General features: G+C 36.0%; 1 protein-coding gene across 3 annotated transcripts in view; it reads left to right on the top strand.

Annotated features, from left to right (window-relative positions):
- Positions 1-18,162, top strand: part of LOC134741048 (probable basic-leucine zipper transcription factor S) — a 44,716-nt gene that overhangs the window by 10,725 nt on the left and 15,829 nt on the right. For 2 of the 3 annotated variants that reach the window (XM_063673802.1, XM_063673801.1), the window contains exons 2-4: positions 6,565-6,961; positions 7,779-7,936; positions 16,686-17,698. In XM_063673802.1, coding sequence (XP_063529872.1) covers positions 6,571-6,961; positions 7,779-7,936; positions 16,686-17,698 — 1,562 coding nt within the window. In that variant the 5' untranslated portion in view covers positions 6,565-6,570. The remainder of the gene's footprint in view (positions 1-6,564; positions 6,962-7,778; positions 7,937-16,685; positions 17,699-18,162) is intronic. The other variant, XM_063673803.1, reaches the window with a different exon arrangement.

Here is an 18,162-nt window from a genome sequence, read left to right as displayed (position 1 = left end):
TCAGAATGGAACTCTTCAATCACACATAGTTCACGTTTGGCGATTTGTTCTCTTCCTTATGGACCCAGACCTAAACTTGGACCCGGACTCGGACCCGGACCCGGGTCTGATCATGGACCCCAACTCGGACCCGGACCCGGACCGAACTCTGACCCAAACTTGGACCCGGACAGTCGGACACGGACCCGGACTCTGATCTGGACCCAGACCCGGACCCGGAAATGGTACTAGAAAAGTGGGTTAGGTGGGTGGTTGGGTTTTGAACTGCGATTCTCACAGAACAGAACTGTTATCAGAAAAGTAGGTTAGGTTAGAGCTGTGACCCTTACAGAAACGAAATGCTATCAGAAAAGTAGGTTAGGTTAGGTTAGGTTAGAACTGCGACCCTTACAGAAACGAAATGCTACTAGAAAAGTGGGTGGTTTTACCTCCTTTTCTACATTATTAGGCAAAAGATGTTGTCTTTTTCATTTCATTGTCTGGAATCTAAGAGTGCACCATCAACAATAAGTGACCTTTCAGCGGCATCCCCCATTGAAGTCGGTTTTTTTTTGCTTAAAAATTATGATATGTTCGCTTCCTAACTGGTCCAAACAAAGTTACGGAGTCAAAAATTGTGTTCCTATTCAAGCATTTCCCTCTATACCTTCTCATTGCTTGGCCTATGACATGTCTTTATTTAATTTTGGTAAAAAAGAAATTGCGTATTTTGATGTCTATATTTTTTTAATCCGTAATTAAATTAAATAACTTTTTGAGCACATTTTTTTGTTTGAGAGGTTTTAGTGAAGGGAGTATTCATTTACAAAAACAATTTAGGTGTGCCGCTCGAATCGTAGCATTTTTCAGGTAGAATTGCACCTACGAGTACCTATGTGTTTGTGTGGTGAACTCGTACTCTTTGTAAAGGCTTTATAATGCGGTGTCTGTGTAGTCTGTGTTATGAAATCAAACGAAAGAACGTTTATAAAGCAAGAACATATGATTAGTGTTTAATTTAAATCCAGTCAGATTATTTTAGCTCGTGACCTATACGTTCCCCAATCAATTTAAATACGTCATTATTGCCTCCCTCGAAGCAGAGCCCAAGTTATCGTTAAAAACCGAGTTGTTACATTGCTACGCTTTTCTTATGTTACTCGTGGCTCGTGGCTCATGCCGTTAAAGCATGCCGAAGGTTGCGTGAAGATTCCATAAGCTACTTTTAGTGGTTCGGTACACGTTCATTTATTTTCTCATAATCAGCTTCAGTAACTTTCTAAATAATTTAAAACTTAAAGAAATGTGGCGTTATTAAAATTCTTAAATACCTATAAGTATACTTAGTTGTTGCTGTATCGCTTTTAGAGAAAAGGTGCCCCTTTATCGGTGCACGACGTACGTGATAATCAATTAAACTGTTTGGTACATTCTGCCTGGTAACGTCACAAATATTGTAATATGTAAAGTTTGGGCAATAGTACCTACCGGCTACCCTACCCCATTTAAAAAGACGCTGGATGTTTAGCCGTTTTCTAATTATTATGGAGATGCGAGCATTGCGAGCACGGCGCGGTACTGTATGCAGTGTATGCTCGCATGAATTGACTAAACAAATATTATTAATTTTCTTGCAATTGTTAGAAATATAAGATAATTTATATCATTATTATTGGCAAAACACTTTTAGCCATCAAACTATTTCTATTTTGATACTAGTTGTTAATACTAAATAAAAATTCGGTCATTGATTAGCCGTTTACCACAGTATTGCATTGAGGCATCCGGTGTTATATTTCATGTGTTGTTATAATACTAATTAACCTAAGAAATAACTTAATGTAATTTAAGATAAACATACACCATAAATAATTAAATAATAAGAAAAGAATTTACAAATGTTTAAAAGTGGTAATAAATGTAATCTTCGTTAAATAGTTGTTACACCACGAATGTTGAGAAAAAGTAAGGCAATATGGCGTCGCCTGTGTGATATACGAGTGTGTTGAACCAAAAGGTTTAAAAAAATACATTAATATTCGAAGCAGTGAATAGTTGTATTATTCTGATTGACATCTGTATATACAATTTATGGAACACCTAAACAGTAACGATTTTATGCTTGTATTTAATAATTTCGATAATTCTGAACTACAATCACTAATATCACTGGGATCTTTTTTGTCAATTCATTAATAAAAAAAATATTTTGTATGGAACCACATTATGCGGCTTTGGCCTGAACTTATATAAGCAAGATATAAGAAGCCATTACAGGTCAAAATTATCATTTAAAAGTAGTCGTTTTCTACCTTTATGTATCTAACTTAGTTTATAAAAGAAATAAAAACTCAGTTATATTAACGCTGTTGTGTTTTAAAAGAAAAACCAAAACAAATCTACAACGGTTCTGCGATATAAAAGAGTCATTGTGACGTGTACAGCGATGAGATATAACAGGGATTTAAAAATTACTACAGCGCTTTTTAACGCTATAAATATCATCTATCTACTATCGTGAGACATATCGTGTATCGTGTGAGCTATAAATATGCCTCAAAAACGCAACTATAGAGCAAAACAGTTCTATGATAGTGTTAATATGACAACCAAATTATTTTGTACTATAACAGTGATCTCTAAGGCCACTATATCCTAAAATCATTGTAAAGTTGGGTTTTCGTCTCTGTTAAAACACAAAACTATAGCGGCTTGCAGGAAACCTTAATTGCACAAATTAGTTGCATAATAGTGATCCCTAATACTACCTATATTATACAGTAATATTGCTCTATAGTGGTTATATTTGTACCTGTACACGCCTATAACGGCTCGGCTCTTTAAAAAGATGAAGTTAACATTTACATCAATTGCTAATAAAACATATTAGCTGTATAAGCCTAACTATATGTATATAGAGCGGGTCGTCGCGCCACAGCAGCAGCAGTAGTAGTAATAGTATAGAGCAAAAAGGTGTTGCCGAACGATTTTGTACGACAGGTGGTCACCTCTGAAACCTTAATACGACGTCTATACAAGCTTTTAGCGATATAAACCAAAATTATAGGACTAAAATGTTACTTGGGATAGAGATACAAAGTACGCTTTCCTTCAAACAGGATTAGTTTCCGGGTGTTAGCAAAAAATCAATTTGTTGGCAAGCAGCCATGCGCTGCTACGCTCTAGTACCCCAACAACGGATGTGCGCCGTGCTTCCCTTATTGTTCTTTTCCAATTTCTACTGCAGCGAAGCAATACTTTTTATCGTTAAACCTCTGTTTATGAAAAATAATGACATGTGTCTACCTACTTTTATTAGGTACCTACTCGATCCGAAAAATTACCAGTATGTAGTTATCGCTTCGTTTGTAGTTAATAACGATTATGAAGTTTAATTGACGATCTCCCATAAAATTGTTGATACCTGACCCTTAAACTTTTTTGATGTTAGACTTATATTGACCGGGATATAGACCGTGATTACCTTTTGTATTATTTGTGAGCTCCCGATATTTCGACGCAGTTACATGCATCATGTTCACGGGTGACTATAAGTCAATATAAGTCTAGTGAACTCTTTTTTGATGTTGTTATTTTTTGTGGTTTTCGAAACTAAACCATATTAAATTATTCAAAGAAAATGTGTTAATGTCAATTCTCGCTGGTGTTATGTTAACTGGACTGTTATCCAGTTAACAGTTAACAGTCCAGTTAGCTATTTATTATAAGGAATTTAAATTGCATCCATCCTTCTCACCGGGTTCGAGTCGCGTGTTTCTTCCGCGTGTTTGTTTGTGCGATTCTGCACAGTATGCATTCCTCACATTAGCAATTTACCGAATTCAATTTTTTCACATTTAGTAACAACTAGATATAAGGTAAAACGTCAATGACACTTCACTATCACATAGAAGGGGATCCACATGTACACATGGCACCTCACATACATTCGTCAGAATTGAAAAGGACACTATAATTAAATGTATACATACCTAATGTAAACTAATTAAATTAAATTATAGTATTACAAAATTAAAGTGAAAGTTAAACCTAGAAATAAAATAAAAACAATCTATAAAATATACTTACCTACAAATTTAGTATTCTTATACAAACGCATTACTTCCTATTCGCAAATTTGCTTAGTCATATTTAAAAATTCTAAGATATGATTTGATACACCTTAATAATTTCTAAACCTGATATTTTACAGTCTAATTTGTCGAGGAAGATGAAATTATTCGTTTCCGAGAAACTAAAATACGAGCAAAACCAAATAAAAATACTCACCTGACGAATCACGCAGCTTTCATAATAGTGAAGGTTAAGACCTAAAATTCTGATTCATATTTTTGTGAAAATACACTACTAAGTATTACTACACCTCACTGAATTTGAATTAGTGAAGGATTGAAAGGTGCCACGGATTTCAGTGAAAGGGCACTGAATACCGTCTAGACTAAATCGTGTCAGTATATCTTAATACTGAGTCAACGAAATGTGTTTAAAGCTATCTGAGTTTCAATCTTGCAATCTGAATTAAAGGCATTTCCATGGATTGGACAGCCTGTCTACAGCATACCTAATATACACAGTACCTACAGAACGGAATACAATAGAAGTTGGTGAGAATCGTAATCCCGACGTATCTACTGGAGTTAATTAAATCTGCTGCTTATCTCAGGAGTTTGTTATCTAGAGACATACAATTGAAACTTTTCTGCTCGGAGTTGGGTGCTTTACTTAAAGAGGGCCGACAGGGCTAAACACATCTGTTCATAACTATTATTACTATAATACGGCCTCCTAACCAAGTGGGTAGTAACCCTGCCTACGAAACAGGTGGTCCCGGGTTCGAATCCTGGTAAGGGCATTTGTTTGTGTGTTTATCACAAATATTTGTTCCTGTGAGTTATGAATGTTTTCTATGTATATAAGTATATATATATTATATGTGGTCGTCTAGTGCCCACAACACAAGCTTTATTGAGCTTACTGTGGGACTAGGTCGATCTGAGTAAAATTATTATTTATTTCCATACTAAATACCTATGCCTATTTGATTGATGTTCATGAAACGTCACATAACGATAATGAGCTTACGGTTTTTAAACTTACTATAAAGTAATAGACATAGACATAATTTATTAGTAATAAGGTATTACAGGTAATAAGGTAAGGTAAGGTAAGGTTGGGTAAGGTTGGGTAAGGTAATAGAGTAGAGCATTGGATAATTCTCATTAGAAAAACTAGTGCTCTTAAAAGAATCGCAATGAAATCCGTCATTCTACTCGATTCACGTTTATTGATATCTAATTATCTATTAACGTGTCTGGAATTTAATTTAGACTGTTGGATTCGTTAAATAGCGGTCGGAAGGGACGCGTACCTACATGGAACATTGGCCTCAAAATGCCAGTCTGTGGAAAGTGAAACTTTTGTTAAAAAAAGTGTTTTATTCTAATAATGGCATAGCTGGTAGAGTCTTATCAGGCTGTAGTCGGATTGAGGTCGGCGCCGCGTGCCTGTCGCGAGGACGAGGGCGCGCCGCTTACTATATCCGGCTCTGATCCGCAATATAGCGCTCTATGGATTTAGGACATAAAATCCAATGATAATAACATAACACAAAAACTTTAACAACGGCTTGTTCTGTAGTAAATGTTACATCAGGCTCTAAAATTTCGAATTGGATTGGATTGGAAAACATTCTGCATATATTGTGTGTGTAACACGCATTTAGCAATTGGCAAGTATTGTTCGAAATAGCATTACCTATAAGCTAACTTGTTACTAGTTGCTACAGCTTTTAAAGCACGCGCATCAGCATAACCTATAAGTGAATATTTATTTTCAGCACATATTTTCCGCTTAGTATTTTTAGAAAATATAATTTTATTAAAATTTTCCAATATGTAGTTTTTTGGAATCCTCGGAATGTATATAAATTTAGCTTTGTTGAAGTGAATTCATTTCAAGGTTATAGGCACCTCGTTTTTGACAATCTATACGATTTTCAGGAAGGAAAATCTTAGCTTTTTATACATGTAACACAACTATAATTGAGAAAGCGAGTTAGAAAACGTGATGCGGAGCAAGCTGCGACTCTTGGTGATTAGTTGGCAACAGCGCGAAACTTGCAAACTTCGTTCCCAGAGACCCTTCCGGCCCAAGTCGGTTCACTTCCAAGACACCTACTGTGGGCTTTAACACATTTTTATAAAATTTTAATCAAATCAAATGTCAGGATATTTCTTGTTGCCGAATTTACAAAACATTTTTGTCTTGGCACGTCTCGCATAAATTGACCCCATGCGTCGTAAGAACCACGCTAGATCGGAGTTCTCACTTTGATTATTGAATACAAGCTCGTCATGAGATTGGTTTAATAAATTAGAGATAATGAATACGTTATTTTTGTTGCCAAGGATTACCAGCAAGTGTTTAACTCGAATAATTTTATACCGTCAGATGGAATTTCCCAGGAAAGCAATAATATAACTACAATGCCAAGCGTTAGTGTATTGAGAAATATATTATAATAAAACCATTTATTTATATTAACTCGGCTTTATGTTGTTTCAGGTAATCATGAGAATCAAACAGATCACCGATAACGGTAACGTGGCCGCAGAGAACAGGCATCAGATACTGTCACACATAAACTCTGGCAACCGGGGCTGGCTACCCAATAACACCAGCTCGGAATATTTTTATAATAATATTAACAGGACGAAACATTTCCAATTTAATTCTAATTACAATAGTTCGACTATTATTACTGGTTTGTTCAGAAATAATAGTGTGCAAAGTAAGAATGTTACGAACGAAACCTCCAACTTGACTGCTGAACCAGTGTGCAATACCCTGTATAGGCTGAACAATCAAAATAACCCAGTATTCTTGAATTTGAATAACACAGAAACTAGCAACCTGGAGGGCGCCACGGAAAATTTCCTCGCTCCCCGTGAAAGCTTTCTAGGTACGTGTTAAAAGAAAACTTAATTGTCAGGCCTTGATTTAACCCCTTTCCGAGTTACGCCACGCGTGTTACTTTTGTTTTTATAAAGTTACCTTAGTTACCGAAACATTTATTGTGAAAGTAATATTAATAGCATTAATCGAATTTAAACTGTTGTGACATACTAACACGAGCGAGTGACTAAAACCTGCACCAGTTTTACGGTATAGACACTGTTGTGAGTGTCTAAACCGTAAAATGATTTAATATTAATAGCATTGCTAAACATATAGGTAAAGCCTATTTCGTAGTACCCACACTAATACTACCTATACAAATACAAATAGTTTATTTGGTTTAACATTATGATACACTATACATGAAAGGCTTACCTATACCCTACGCCTACGTTCAAAGCGCCTGATAATTTTGTTGCCTGTTATTTCTTTTAAACGGTTCATAATTCAAGTCTCATAAAAGCTTATTTCTATAACAAAGCATTTGAATGAAATGGTAAATGTATTTGGATGAAAATTTAAGTGAATAAGCGTAATTTAATCTACGTTACGCGTAACGGTAACGCTGCCCGTATTTATTTGGGCGAGGGAGCTATTTTTTCTTTGGACGCTTATTTATTTGTGTCGTTTTCAAGAAAAAGGTACCACATTGTCGTTTACCATAAGGGCGAAAATTGCTTGTGTATTTATACGAAAAATCTGTCAGAGCGTCTAAATGACACGTTTAGACGGTTAGATAAATGCGTGGGTGAATGAACATTATAAGCAGTGTCTAATAGCTTTCGACGTGTGTGCGTAACGTCTGAAAATCGATATTTCAGGTAGTAATGTGTCTTCGAATACAACCCCAATTGATGACGAGCGGCCGTTCGATCATTCAGACACGGATGAGATGTCTGAGAATGGCAGTCGCCCTGTGCCTAGAGGAATCGTGAATCCAAATTATCCAGGTTTTCAACACTTGGCGCATACGTTGCAGGTGGGTCAAGTTTCGCTGGCAGACACCTGTAGTGCGGGCACTGACCCAGATCTGGGGCTAACAGGAAACCTCATTAGTACGTACTTACTATTTGTTAAAAGTTATATCTCATCAAGCATGGTTTTGAATAAATGCCGCTATAAGTAAACACCCCTATTATGGTGTAGAAGTAAAAGAAGCAAAATCTCTATATATGAAAAATGTCCATCAAAAACCAGCAAATAGGCGACGCCACCATACATAGATGTGCGCCCGTGCAACCGTGAGGGACATAACATACGCAATGCGACAAAATTAAAAACACGTTTTAACAATTCTGATAACATACCAAAAACCACCTAAGTAATTTGGTCGGGTTATTTGTTGCCCCTCCCCCATTTCATCTCTACATTATTATACCTCTATGGTTCATGTCATAGTCTCCTATACATATATTACAATACTCTTTGGTCCCAGAGCCTACCTAGCGCCACCGGAGAGATTAGGAACTATTATTTATAGCTGAAAGCTGTTCACTTTTGAAACAGTTCTGCCATAAGAGATTGTCGTCCTTTCTATACCGTCCATAACCCCTATGATGGGCGTGGCACCAGTAATGGTATGGTATAGACAAATCCTGTAAAATAAGTATTTATCATCAGTTTTTAAACGCTGAAACGCTACCATAAACAACATGAGCCATATAGGCCAAGCAAGAAGAAGGTATAGAGTGAAATGCTCAATTTTTGACTCCGTAACTTTGTTTGGACTAGTTAGGAGGTGAACATATCAAAAGTCCCCGGCCTTACCCTTGGTGCCGGGGGGGGGGGGGGGGAGAGGGGTTTGAAGGTTCCATTAAATACAAAATGGTCTTATTAAGTCAATTTTTCGATATCTTGTATAGTTTTTGAGATATCCGCTCTTGGTTTATTTAGGGCTCTCGTTTTTATCTTGATATCTACATCAATGAAGCTACTAGGCCATGTTTGGTATCGATTTCGTATATATCGAGAGTGCCAAATTCATTTATGGTATCACATTGACACCATTTCGAAGTAAAAACATATAAACTTTAAACAAATAACTGTTTTTTTAACTCCTCTTCACGCTTAAACCGCTGAATCGATTTAGTTGAAATTTGGTACAGAGATATTTTAAGTCCCGAGACAGGGCACAAGATAGTTATTATGTCAAAAATCATACTTTAAAGGTGTGAAATTTGGTGTGAGAGAATTCAGCTTTTCGCTGAAGTTGAATTACGGAGGTTAAAACTGTTTAAGTTTAGGTTTGAAGTCGTTTAGTATTATTTTTAACTAAATTAAACAAGACCATTCCAAATATTATTTACGGCATATGGAGATGGTGGGGAAAGCTCTTGAGTAGCGGACGGATCTTTCCTAGGGGGTAACTGCACAAAAGATCCCTATGGGTCGAAGTGTATCCGTAAGGGCCCCCGAAACTATAAGATAAGATAAATATTATTTAAATCGGTTCAGCGGTTATTGATTCCCCATACAAACTTCCACCCCACTTTTCATACCCTCAAAAGTTGATTTTGGTTATAAAAACTATCCTATGTCCTGTCCCGGGAATCAAACAATCTCTATACCAAATTTCAACGAAATCGGTTAAGCGGTTTAAGCGTGAAGAGGAGTTGAAAGAAAAGCATTTTTTTTAATTTTGTTTTTACGTAGGAATGGTGTCAATGTTGATACCATAACTGAATTCAGCACCCTACCAGAGTCACTGATGTAGATAATCAAGATAAAAATGAGAGCTCTAAATAAACCTTCGACCGGATATCTCAATAACTATACAAGATATCGAAACATTTGAATGAATAAAACTTGTAACAAATTAAATCACTTTTCATTTTGTATAAGTGGCCATGTCGGTCAGACGTATACTTTCCGAAATAAGGTAAACGCAACTATCAACGACCCATCGAAAATCTGCAGGTATTACCGATCTATTTAAGTAATTAGATATGTTTTCGTTGCCAGAACCATTTCAGCGGAAGGTAGGTTACTACCACAAGCGTTTGTTCCTCGGGTACCGGATAGTTTAACGTTGTTTTGAGTGGTAGTTCGAAAAAAAGATAAAATATGCAAATCACGACGCGCGTGGCGTGGACGCAGGTTATGTCATACTGGCGCTTATATTCTCAAGTAAGTACGTGACTTTTCTGTTTAAGACATTTATTTAAATAATTGACTACTGTACTTTACTTTTTATTACTAAATGTATTTATTCATTTAATTGTAAATTCTTGTTTTTACATCACAATTTATCTAAAAAAAGACTTTTAAAACCATAAAACTTTAAATTAAAATAGGACGGTGATCATCAACGATCCGTAAGTCGGTAACGGCCACAACGTAATGTTTAATTTTTCATTCTTTTATATTATTATTATAACAACACAAGTATTTTTATGGACCCGTTTAAACTCAAACAATTACTTAAAAATCTATTACCGACATACACGTTATTATCTAGTTTTCTTATTTTAGCGTTGTAAAATTGCCCACAGCTATGATATTTTTGAAGGACCGATGTTGTGTAGTAACAACATTCATGTGAAACTTTTTATTACTTGAAACTGCTATATCCGCTTATATTTTTTATCTTACATAATTACAAACTGGTAGTCACAAGGTCAATTAAATAAATATAATATTTTTTATGAGTCGGTAATGCATTTTATGTTCGTACTTACATATTTTAGCACCGACTCATAGGAATCGGTAATAGCAACCATAATAAGCTATTACCGACCGTAGATATATAATTTCATTTCATACTTACTTTTGTGACATGATAGGTACCTATTATTATAAATACACACACTCAAACTGACCCAGATCAATCTCCTCAAAGCGTGAAAGTTCAAATACAAATACAAATACAATTTTTTATTGTTTGAATGTGAGTGGTTATAAATGGTGGTAGGGTTAGTATTTGGTTACATCACAATCAGCCTGAATTTGGCGTACAATACTCTTTGACTCTCAATGTGCATGTCATTAAAACCTATAAAATTAAAATTAAAGTATAAAAATGTCAGAAAAAAAATAAGTATTAGTAATAATAATAGAGAATAATAATAACAGGTCAATGTCATGCATACAGAAAAGTGGCAACACATAATTTTCATAACAATTTTATGTCAAGCTAATACAGTACCTAAAAAGTAATAATAATAATAAAGTATTATAACAGTTATTAGGCGTTGGTGGATACAAAGTGTTCATTAACCGAGTAGAACATTTTTTGTAAACACCACTTAAATAATTTGGTTTTAAAACCTTGACAATCCAAGGATTTTAAGTCATTTGGCAAATGGTTGAAGATTTTGACAGACATGAAAAGATAGATTTTTCAAAATGAGCAGAATTATGACATGGGTAACTGATATTGAGTCCATGGAATTTAGAAGTTGACCTAGGGTTAGATTTCATGATGTTGTACTGACTAGTATGAGTTTTCACAAAGAGACATGTTTCGTAAATGTACAATGTGGGTAACGGAAGGACTTTTAATTTTTCGAACAACGGTCTACATGAATCCATCGTTTTGGCGCCATAGATTGCTCTAACGCATTTTTTTTGTAATAGGAACGCTTGTTGTGCAAATGTGGAGTTTCCCCATAAAATCAGACCATAACGAAGGTTGGACATAATATGGCCGTGAAACGCCAAAAGAGCAGATTCTTGGGATACCACCTGCGATATCCTGCGCAGAGCAAACACAAATCTGTTCAGTTTGTCGACCAAATACTCAACATGCGCTCGCCAGTCACAATGGCAATCCAGCATCACCCCAAGAAATTTTATTGTTTGAACGCTTTCAATGGCTTCTTGGTTATGTTTAATTACCAGATTTTTAGCGTTGCTTTGAGGGGCGTAGAATTCCATGTACTTAGTTTTACTCATATTGGCTTTCAGTTTGTTTCTTAGCAACCAGGTATTGATATTGTTGAACACTAAATTTGCCTCTGCTTGGTAAGTTGCGGGATTGTTACCGGGAATAATCACGGAGCAGTCGTCGGCGAAAAGAAGGACCTTGTTATGTGTGACATTGGGGAGGTCATTAATGTAGACTAAGAATAACAACGGTCCAAGTATACTCCCCTGTGGTACCCCCATATTCACAATAGACTGGTCGGACAGCACTTTTGATAAAGATTTCGTCTTCGTACAGTATGACGTGATTTCAGTTCTCTGTTTCCTATCGGATAGGTACGTCCGTAGCCAGTCTTGGCAATTCCCTCGTATGCCGTAGTGATAGAGCTTGCTTAAAAGTATACTATGCGAGACGCAATCGAAGGCCTTGGACATATCCATGAAGATCGTTGCTACAGGTGTCCTATTATCTCTAGATATCGTAAGGTCCTTAATTAGCTCATATATAGCCAAAGTAGTGGATTTTCGTTTACGAAATCCAAATTGGTTGGTATTCAGAATTTCATGTCTGTCAAGAAAGTCAAGCAATCGTCTATACAGAACTTTTTCGTATATTTTAGACAATATTGGTATAATGGCAATAGGTCTATAATTGTCACATATTTCCTTATCTCCTTTTTTAAATAGAGGCTTTATAATACTGACTTTAAGCCGATCTGGGAAGACGCCCTCAATTATAGATAAATTTATGACATGACTCAGAGGTCCTGCAAGTGTAGTGATATTGTTTTTTATCAGTAATGTGGTTAGGTCGTCATATCCTGCTGATTTTGTATTTCTAAGGGTTTTCACGATTTTGATTATTTCAACATAGTCAGTCGGGTTTAAGTATATCGAGGAACAGTTAGAACTACCTAATGTTTCCAGTAACTCCGGGTTAGGAGTAGAGTTGTAGTCAGAAGGGCCTTCCGATCGTGTGAAGATGTTATTAAAAATATTGGCAATATACCCTTTGTGACAACATTTCCATTCATGTTGATTCGATCAATTGTCTGTTTTTAGAAAGACTTGCCAGTGTTTTCATTTATAATGTTCCATGAAGCAGTTACTACATTATCTGAATTATTTATTGCTTTAGTATTCGTAATTTTTCGGGCTTCTCTCAAACATTTTTTTAATAGATTGGAATATGTTCTATGTTTTTGTTTTAGATGTATTCTAGTGCTCATATCTCTTTCACGAGTATAAAAGAGTGCAAGAAAAATCGTCTTTTAGCTCGAGAAGATATTTTTATGCCTCGTGTAATCCATCTTGACTTTTTATTTGCCTGTATTCTTACTCTAGTGACTGGAAAACACAATTTGAAGAATAGTTGCAGGTAATCATGTAGTGTGTTAAATGCCTCGTTTGAATTGTTACATGAGAATACGTCGTTAAATGACAAGCTGGCTAACGCTTCCTGATATTTTTTGCGGTTAGATTCCGAAAAGTCATGTTTTTCGATGTACCAAAATGTGGGGCAATATTTTGATTTTAAAGGTATATTGATCGTCTGAGCCGAATGATCAGACAGGTTAAGATGATGAACTGCTTTTCCGGAATCTCTAAAGTTTATACCCTAGTTCCTAGAAAGTACTGGAAAATTTTCGTTGTATTGAAACTAGAAAATTTTAATTGTCCTCGAAAATGTGTGAAATAATTAGACATTTTCAAAATAATCCACTATGCAAACTATGTCACCACACTAGCCTAGATATACGTCTCACTGCTGGGCACATACCTTCTCTTATCACGATCGGTAATAGCTGCTTACAAATCGTTAATAGCTTGACAGCCATTATTATGGGTCGGTAATAGCAACAATCGACTCAGTAACTTAAAAAAATATTTTTTACATCATAATCCTTTATTTAGGTACAGGTAGGTTAGTAATTATCTTTTATAAACATATAAAAATGGAAAAGTATATTTGAGGGCAACCTGTATACTTACTTAAAAACTATGGTCGATTCTAAAATTGCCTTAAGGGAGGCGTTAATAGCTGCTAATAGGTAAATACCTTATAAGCGAAAAACCGAAAAATGGAACCTTCAAACCCCCCTCCCCCGGCACCAGGGTTACGGCCGGGGATTTTTGATATGTTCACCTAACTAGACCAATCAAAGCTACGAAGTCAAAAATTGTGTTCCAAGCATAACCCTCTATACCTTTTTTTGAGCATTCATTTCTTGGCCTAATAGAGCTGCTTTATTTAAATAGAAATTGTATAGGTGTCGGTGAAATATCAAAAATACTCAATATTTTCTCTTAAATGCCCTATTGGTGCCGTAAACATATATGGTTGTAGGGTAGGTGTGTTAGATTTCGTCCACTTATAGGAGATGCCAACTTTGAAATGCGAAAAAAAAATCTTAAAGTACTCTATTTTTTTAACCATATACTCTTGATGGCAAGAGGCCCGATGGGGTGTCCTTGGTTCCTTGGAGCTTGGGACGGATGTTGGTGTGGGATGCTACCTGCGTAGACATACTGGCACCGTCCCCCCTCCAACGGACTAATGTAAAGCGGGCGGAGCGGCGGAAAGCGCCGAAATTTTAAAACGTAATAAATATAAGAGCCTCGGTAGAGAGAGAGTATCATTTCGTTCCAACTTTTCGTTACATAAATGTGTTATATTTGTTTGTATTGCTCATATTGTCTATTTTAGGTTAATATTACTTGACCTTGAATAATATATACGGTTTATTTTATAAAAACAATTGCAGAAGTACTTAGTGTTATTTTAGTTTCCGTCCACCTATGAGCTATGAGCAAGCTTTCTAGCTAGTTGAAAATCGATTATATATTTCATTTATAGTTCTTATGTTACACATAAATCGTTGTTAGTTGGTTTTATAGCTTCCGCCGGTCTGCCCGCGACTTCGACCGCGTATAATAGTACATTATGTTACAAGTGTGCTAAGTTGGTCATTACACACGAGGCGATATTGTGCGCGCGAGCTGTAAGAGAGCGCGCAATAAGAAAGCCGATGTGTGTAATGACCAATGCACACGCGTTTCATACGACGTTTTTCAACACACTTGCGAGAAAAAAAAGAAACTTTCATATTAATCAAATTTTAATAGTTAAAACAGTTAGTATTGTGTGTTTCATCTGTCATACTCGTACTGCCGGCCGGCCCTCGCTCGCGTCGGCCGCGGGCGGCGGGCGGGCCGGCCGGGCCGCGCACTGCGCAGGCGGTCGGGCGCGCCCGTGCCCGCCAGTCCGACCAATTAAAGAAGGCTCCCTTTCCATGCATATTATTAGTAATCAGTTAGCTTCTTAACTCAGTCGGATAATATAATGAAAAAGCACGAGTGGAATAATACACTGAAAGAGCACGCGTGTTTAATATCTAGGATTATGAGCCAAAAATCGGTGGCATAAAAACGTCATTTTGAGCAAGTGTGTTGAAAAGATTATTTTCGTGATAACTTCCTTCCTTCCTTCCGTGATTAAACGTGCTAAAAATATTAGGTACTTAAAATAGCTAGAACAATTAATAAACTTACCATGGACATTTCCCGCCTAAACTTTTTTTCTTGGGGTTATGACCTCTGGACGTCACGGATGTGAAGCTGCTACTATAGTTGGTCAAACCAATTTGTCAGTCAGTAACAACCAGGAAAATTATGCTCATCCCTTTCTTTTGGGTGCTAGTACTAGTGTAAGACAAATATAGTATGATTCTCTCTGTCTATGTTTGAAATAAGACAGTCCTTTGACAAACTATAAGTACCTAATATGTTTTTCAAGACACTTGCTCAAAACGACGTTTTTATTCCACCGAGTTTTGGCACATAATCCTAGATATTAAACACGCGTCTTTTTCAGTATATTATAACACTCGTGCTTTTTCTTTATATTATCCGACTGAGTTAAGAAGGATTGCTAATAATATGCATGGAAACGGAGCCTTCTTTAATTGGTCGGACTGGCGGGCACCGGCGCGCCCGACCGCCTGCCGCGGCCGGGCCGGCCCGCCCGCCGCCCGCGGCCGGGGCGAGGGGCGGCCGGCAGTATGACAAATGCAAGACTGCATACTAACTGTTTTAACAATTAAAATTTTATTAATATGAATGTTTATTTTTTTGGGTGCAAGTGTGTTGTAAAACGTCGTATGAAACGCGTGTGCATTGGTCATTACACACATCGGCTTTCTTATTGCGCGCTCGCTTGCAGCTCGCGCGCACAATATCGCCTCGTGTGTAGTGACCAACTTAGCACACTTGTCTCACAATGTACTATTATTTTTAATTCGCTACTTGCGAAATATCATTTTTATGTAGATGACATTAAGGATTGCAATAAGTTCAAAATAGTGCGGTAAGGTTAGTAGGTTTATAATTAAATTACACGCAATTCTTTGTGGCAACTCCGTCAAGTGTACGGAAACTGGCGCTAGACGGTATCTGTCATACCTACCCTATATTGATAAACAAATAAGTAGAGAGCGGAATTGAAGTAGCGATCTCAATATTAATATGGATATGACTGGTATAATTTATTATTTTTTCTACACACAAAAATAATGCAACTTATCGGAACAAAAAAGTAAAAACCTTTTTGGAAGCTTTTGTAAATATTGGACAAACATTATAATAATAATAAATAAAAAATTTATAAAAAGGTAATAGTCATATCCATATTAATATTGAGATCGCTACTTCAAATCCGCTCTCTACAAATAAGGTACCTATATTTCATAAGGGAACTCTACATTTTTAAACAGTTTGACGGATCTATTACATGTAGGTAAAGAAGGTAGAATAGGGTATAAAATATTATAATCGCATCTATTTAAAAAAATATTTCTCATTTCCAGGATTATTCTTCAAATATTGAAAATTTTTATCACTCTGAAAATGATATGACGGACGACGATATAGATTTAGAGATAACCGAATCAACATACGAACCGGAGCTTAACTTGAACGAAACCACCGTTCTATGTGAAAATATTAATAATAATAACCAGGAAGACTTAAAACATTCTAAAATACTAAGTTCACCTATTGAGAGTAAAATAATAGCAACGTCAGATAGTCTTGCACAAAAGGAAATTCCTGATTTATTAAAAACAATATCAGAAAATAATAATAACATCTACCGTAGTGAATTCGATATAGCTTGCACTGATACAGATATAGAAAATAACTTTCACACTAAAGACATAATAGGGGATTTTAACAAAGAAATTGAAGACGAAATAAAACAATTGTTAAATTATAACATTAATATTCAAGATGATTTAGAAGAATTAAGAAAAGATATTAAAGATACCTTAGCGAAGCCAATCGAAAATACCATAAATAACATAAGTGAAGTCGTGAATCATGTTATAAAGAAACTCGTTGAAACTCATGTTGATGAAATCGAGCACAGTCCGGATAAGGCAGCAAATGGAACAAGTAGTAGAGAAGTGTATAATGAAATTAGTGACATTAAACAAAATGAAACAAATGCAATAAAAGAAATGAATCTCAGTAGGCCTACATTTTTATTGATAGAAAATAACACGAATAAGATAATCGATGCGTTCTTATCAGACGGAAAAGATGAAATCACCCTATATGATAACGAATATGACACAAAAAATATGAGCAACAACGTCGAAAATACAATAAAACAACTCAGCACAGAGTTAAGAAAAATCATTCCGAAGTTAGATGAAATGCGAGAACGTGATAGATTATGGATAAGGAATAAAAATGAACCGACTGTGATCCTTACAGATGGTAATTTCAATGAAGTTGCGAATTCGTCTCGATATACCGTAGACATGAAAAGTGGAAGCAATCCGCATGTACTCACAAGAGAACCGGTCAAAGTATTAAGGTAAGCTGTTTTTGCGATTTGCTGTTGTTTAATTTAAAGGTAAAACTTTTACCGTAAAAGGCAATTAAAACGGTTCACATTGTATGGATTTTCTCACATAAAGAGCGCTACGCTAGTGAAATATTCTTAATGTATATTAAGAGAGTTTTTAGGAATGATGTATATACTTACCTACCTAGAATGCAATTGTACAGCCTTCAATAAACAAATACTCACCCATTAACACCCCTGGTTGAAGGTACAAGCGTAGGCTACGTTAACCGCTCTCTAGATGGTGGAATACGTTTGCTTACCGTCGAGTCGATGTCGCGTTTAAAAAATATCTGCTCATTAGTGAGAGTGGAGCGCTTGAGAATTTACTGAAATTTACCTATACAAGGTGTAACAAAAAAGAAAAGGTGGGGATCCGTTTAAGGGCATGTTCGGTATCGTATTCTGATTAGGAAAAAGTACAAGAAAAAATT

Source organism: Cydia strobilella, chromosome 4 (assembly GCF_947568885.1).
Source record: "Cydia strobilella chromosome 4, ilCydStro3.1, whole genome shotgun sequence".
NCBI classification, from domain to species: domain Eukaryota; kingdom Metazoa; phylum Arthropoda; class Insecta; order Lepidoptera; family Tortricidae; genus Cydia; species Cydia strobilella.
Note: the sequence above shows the minus strand (reverse complement) of the source record. Positions and strands in the feature narration are given on the sequence as shown.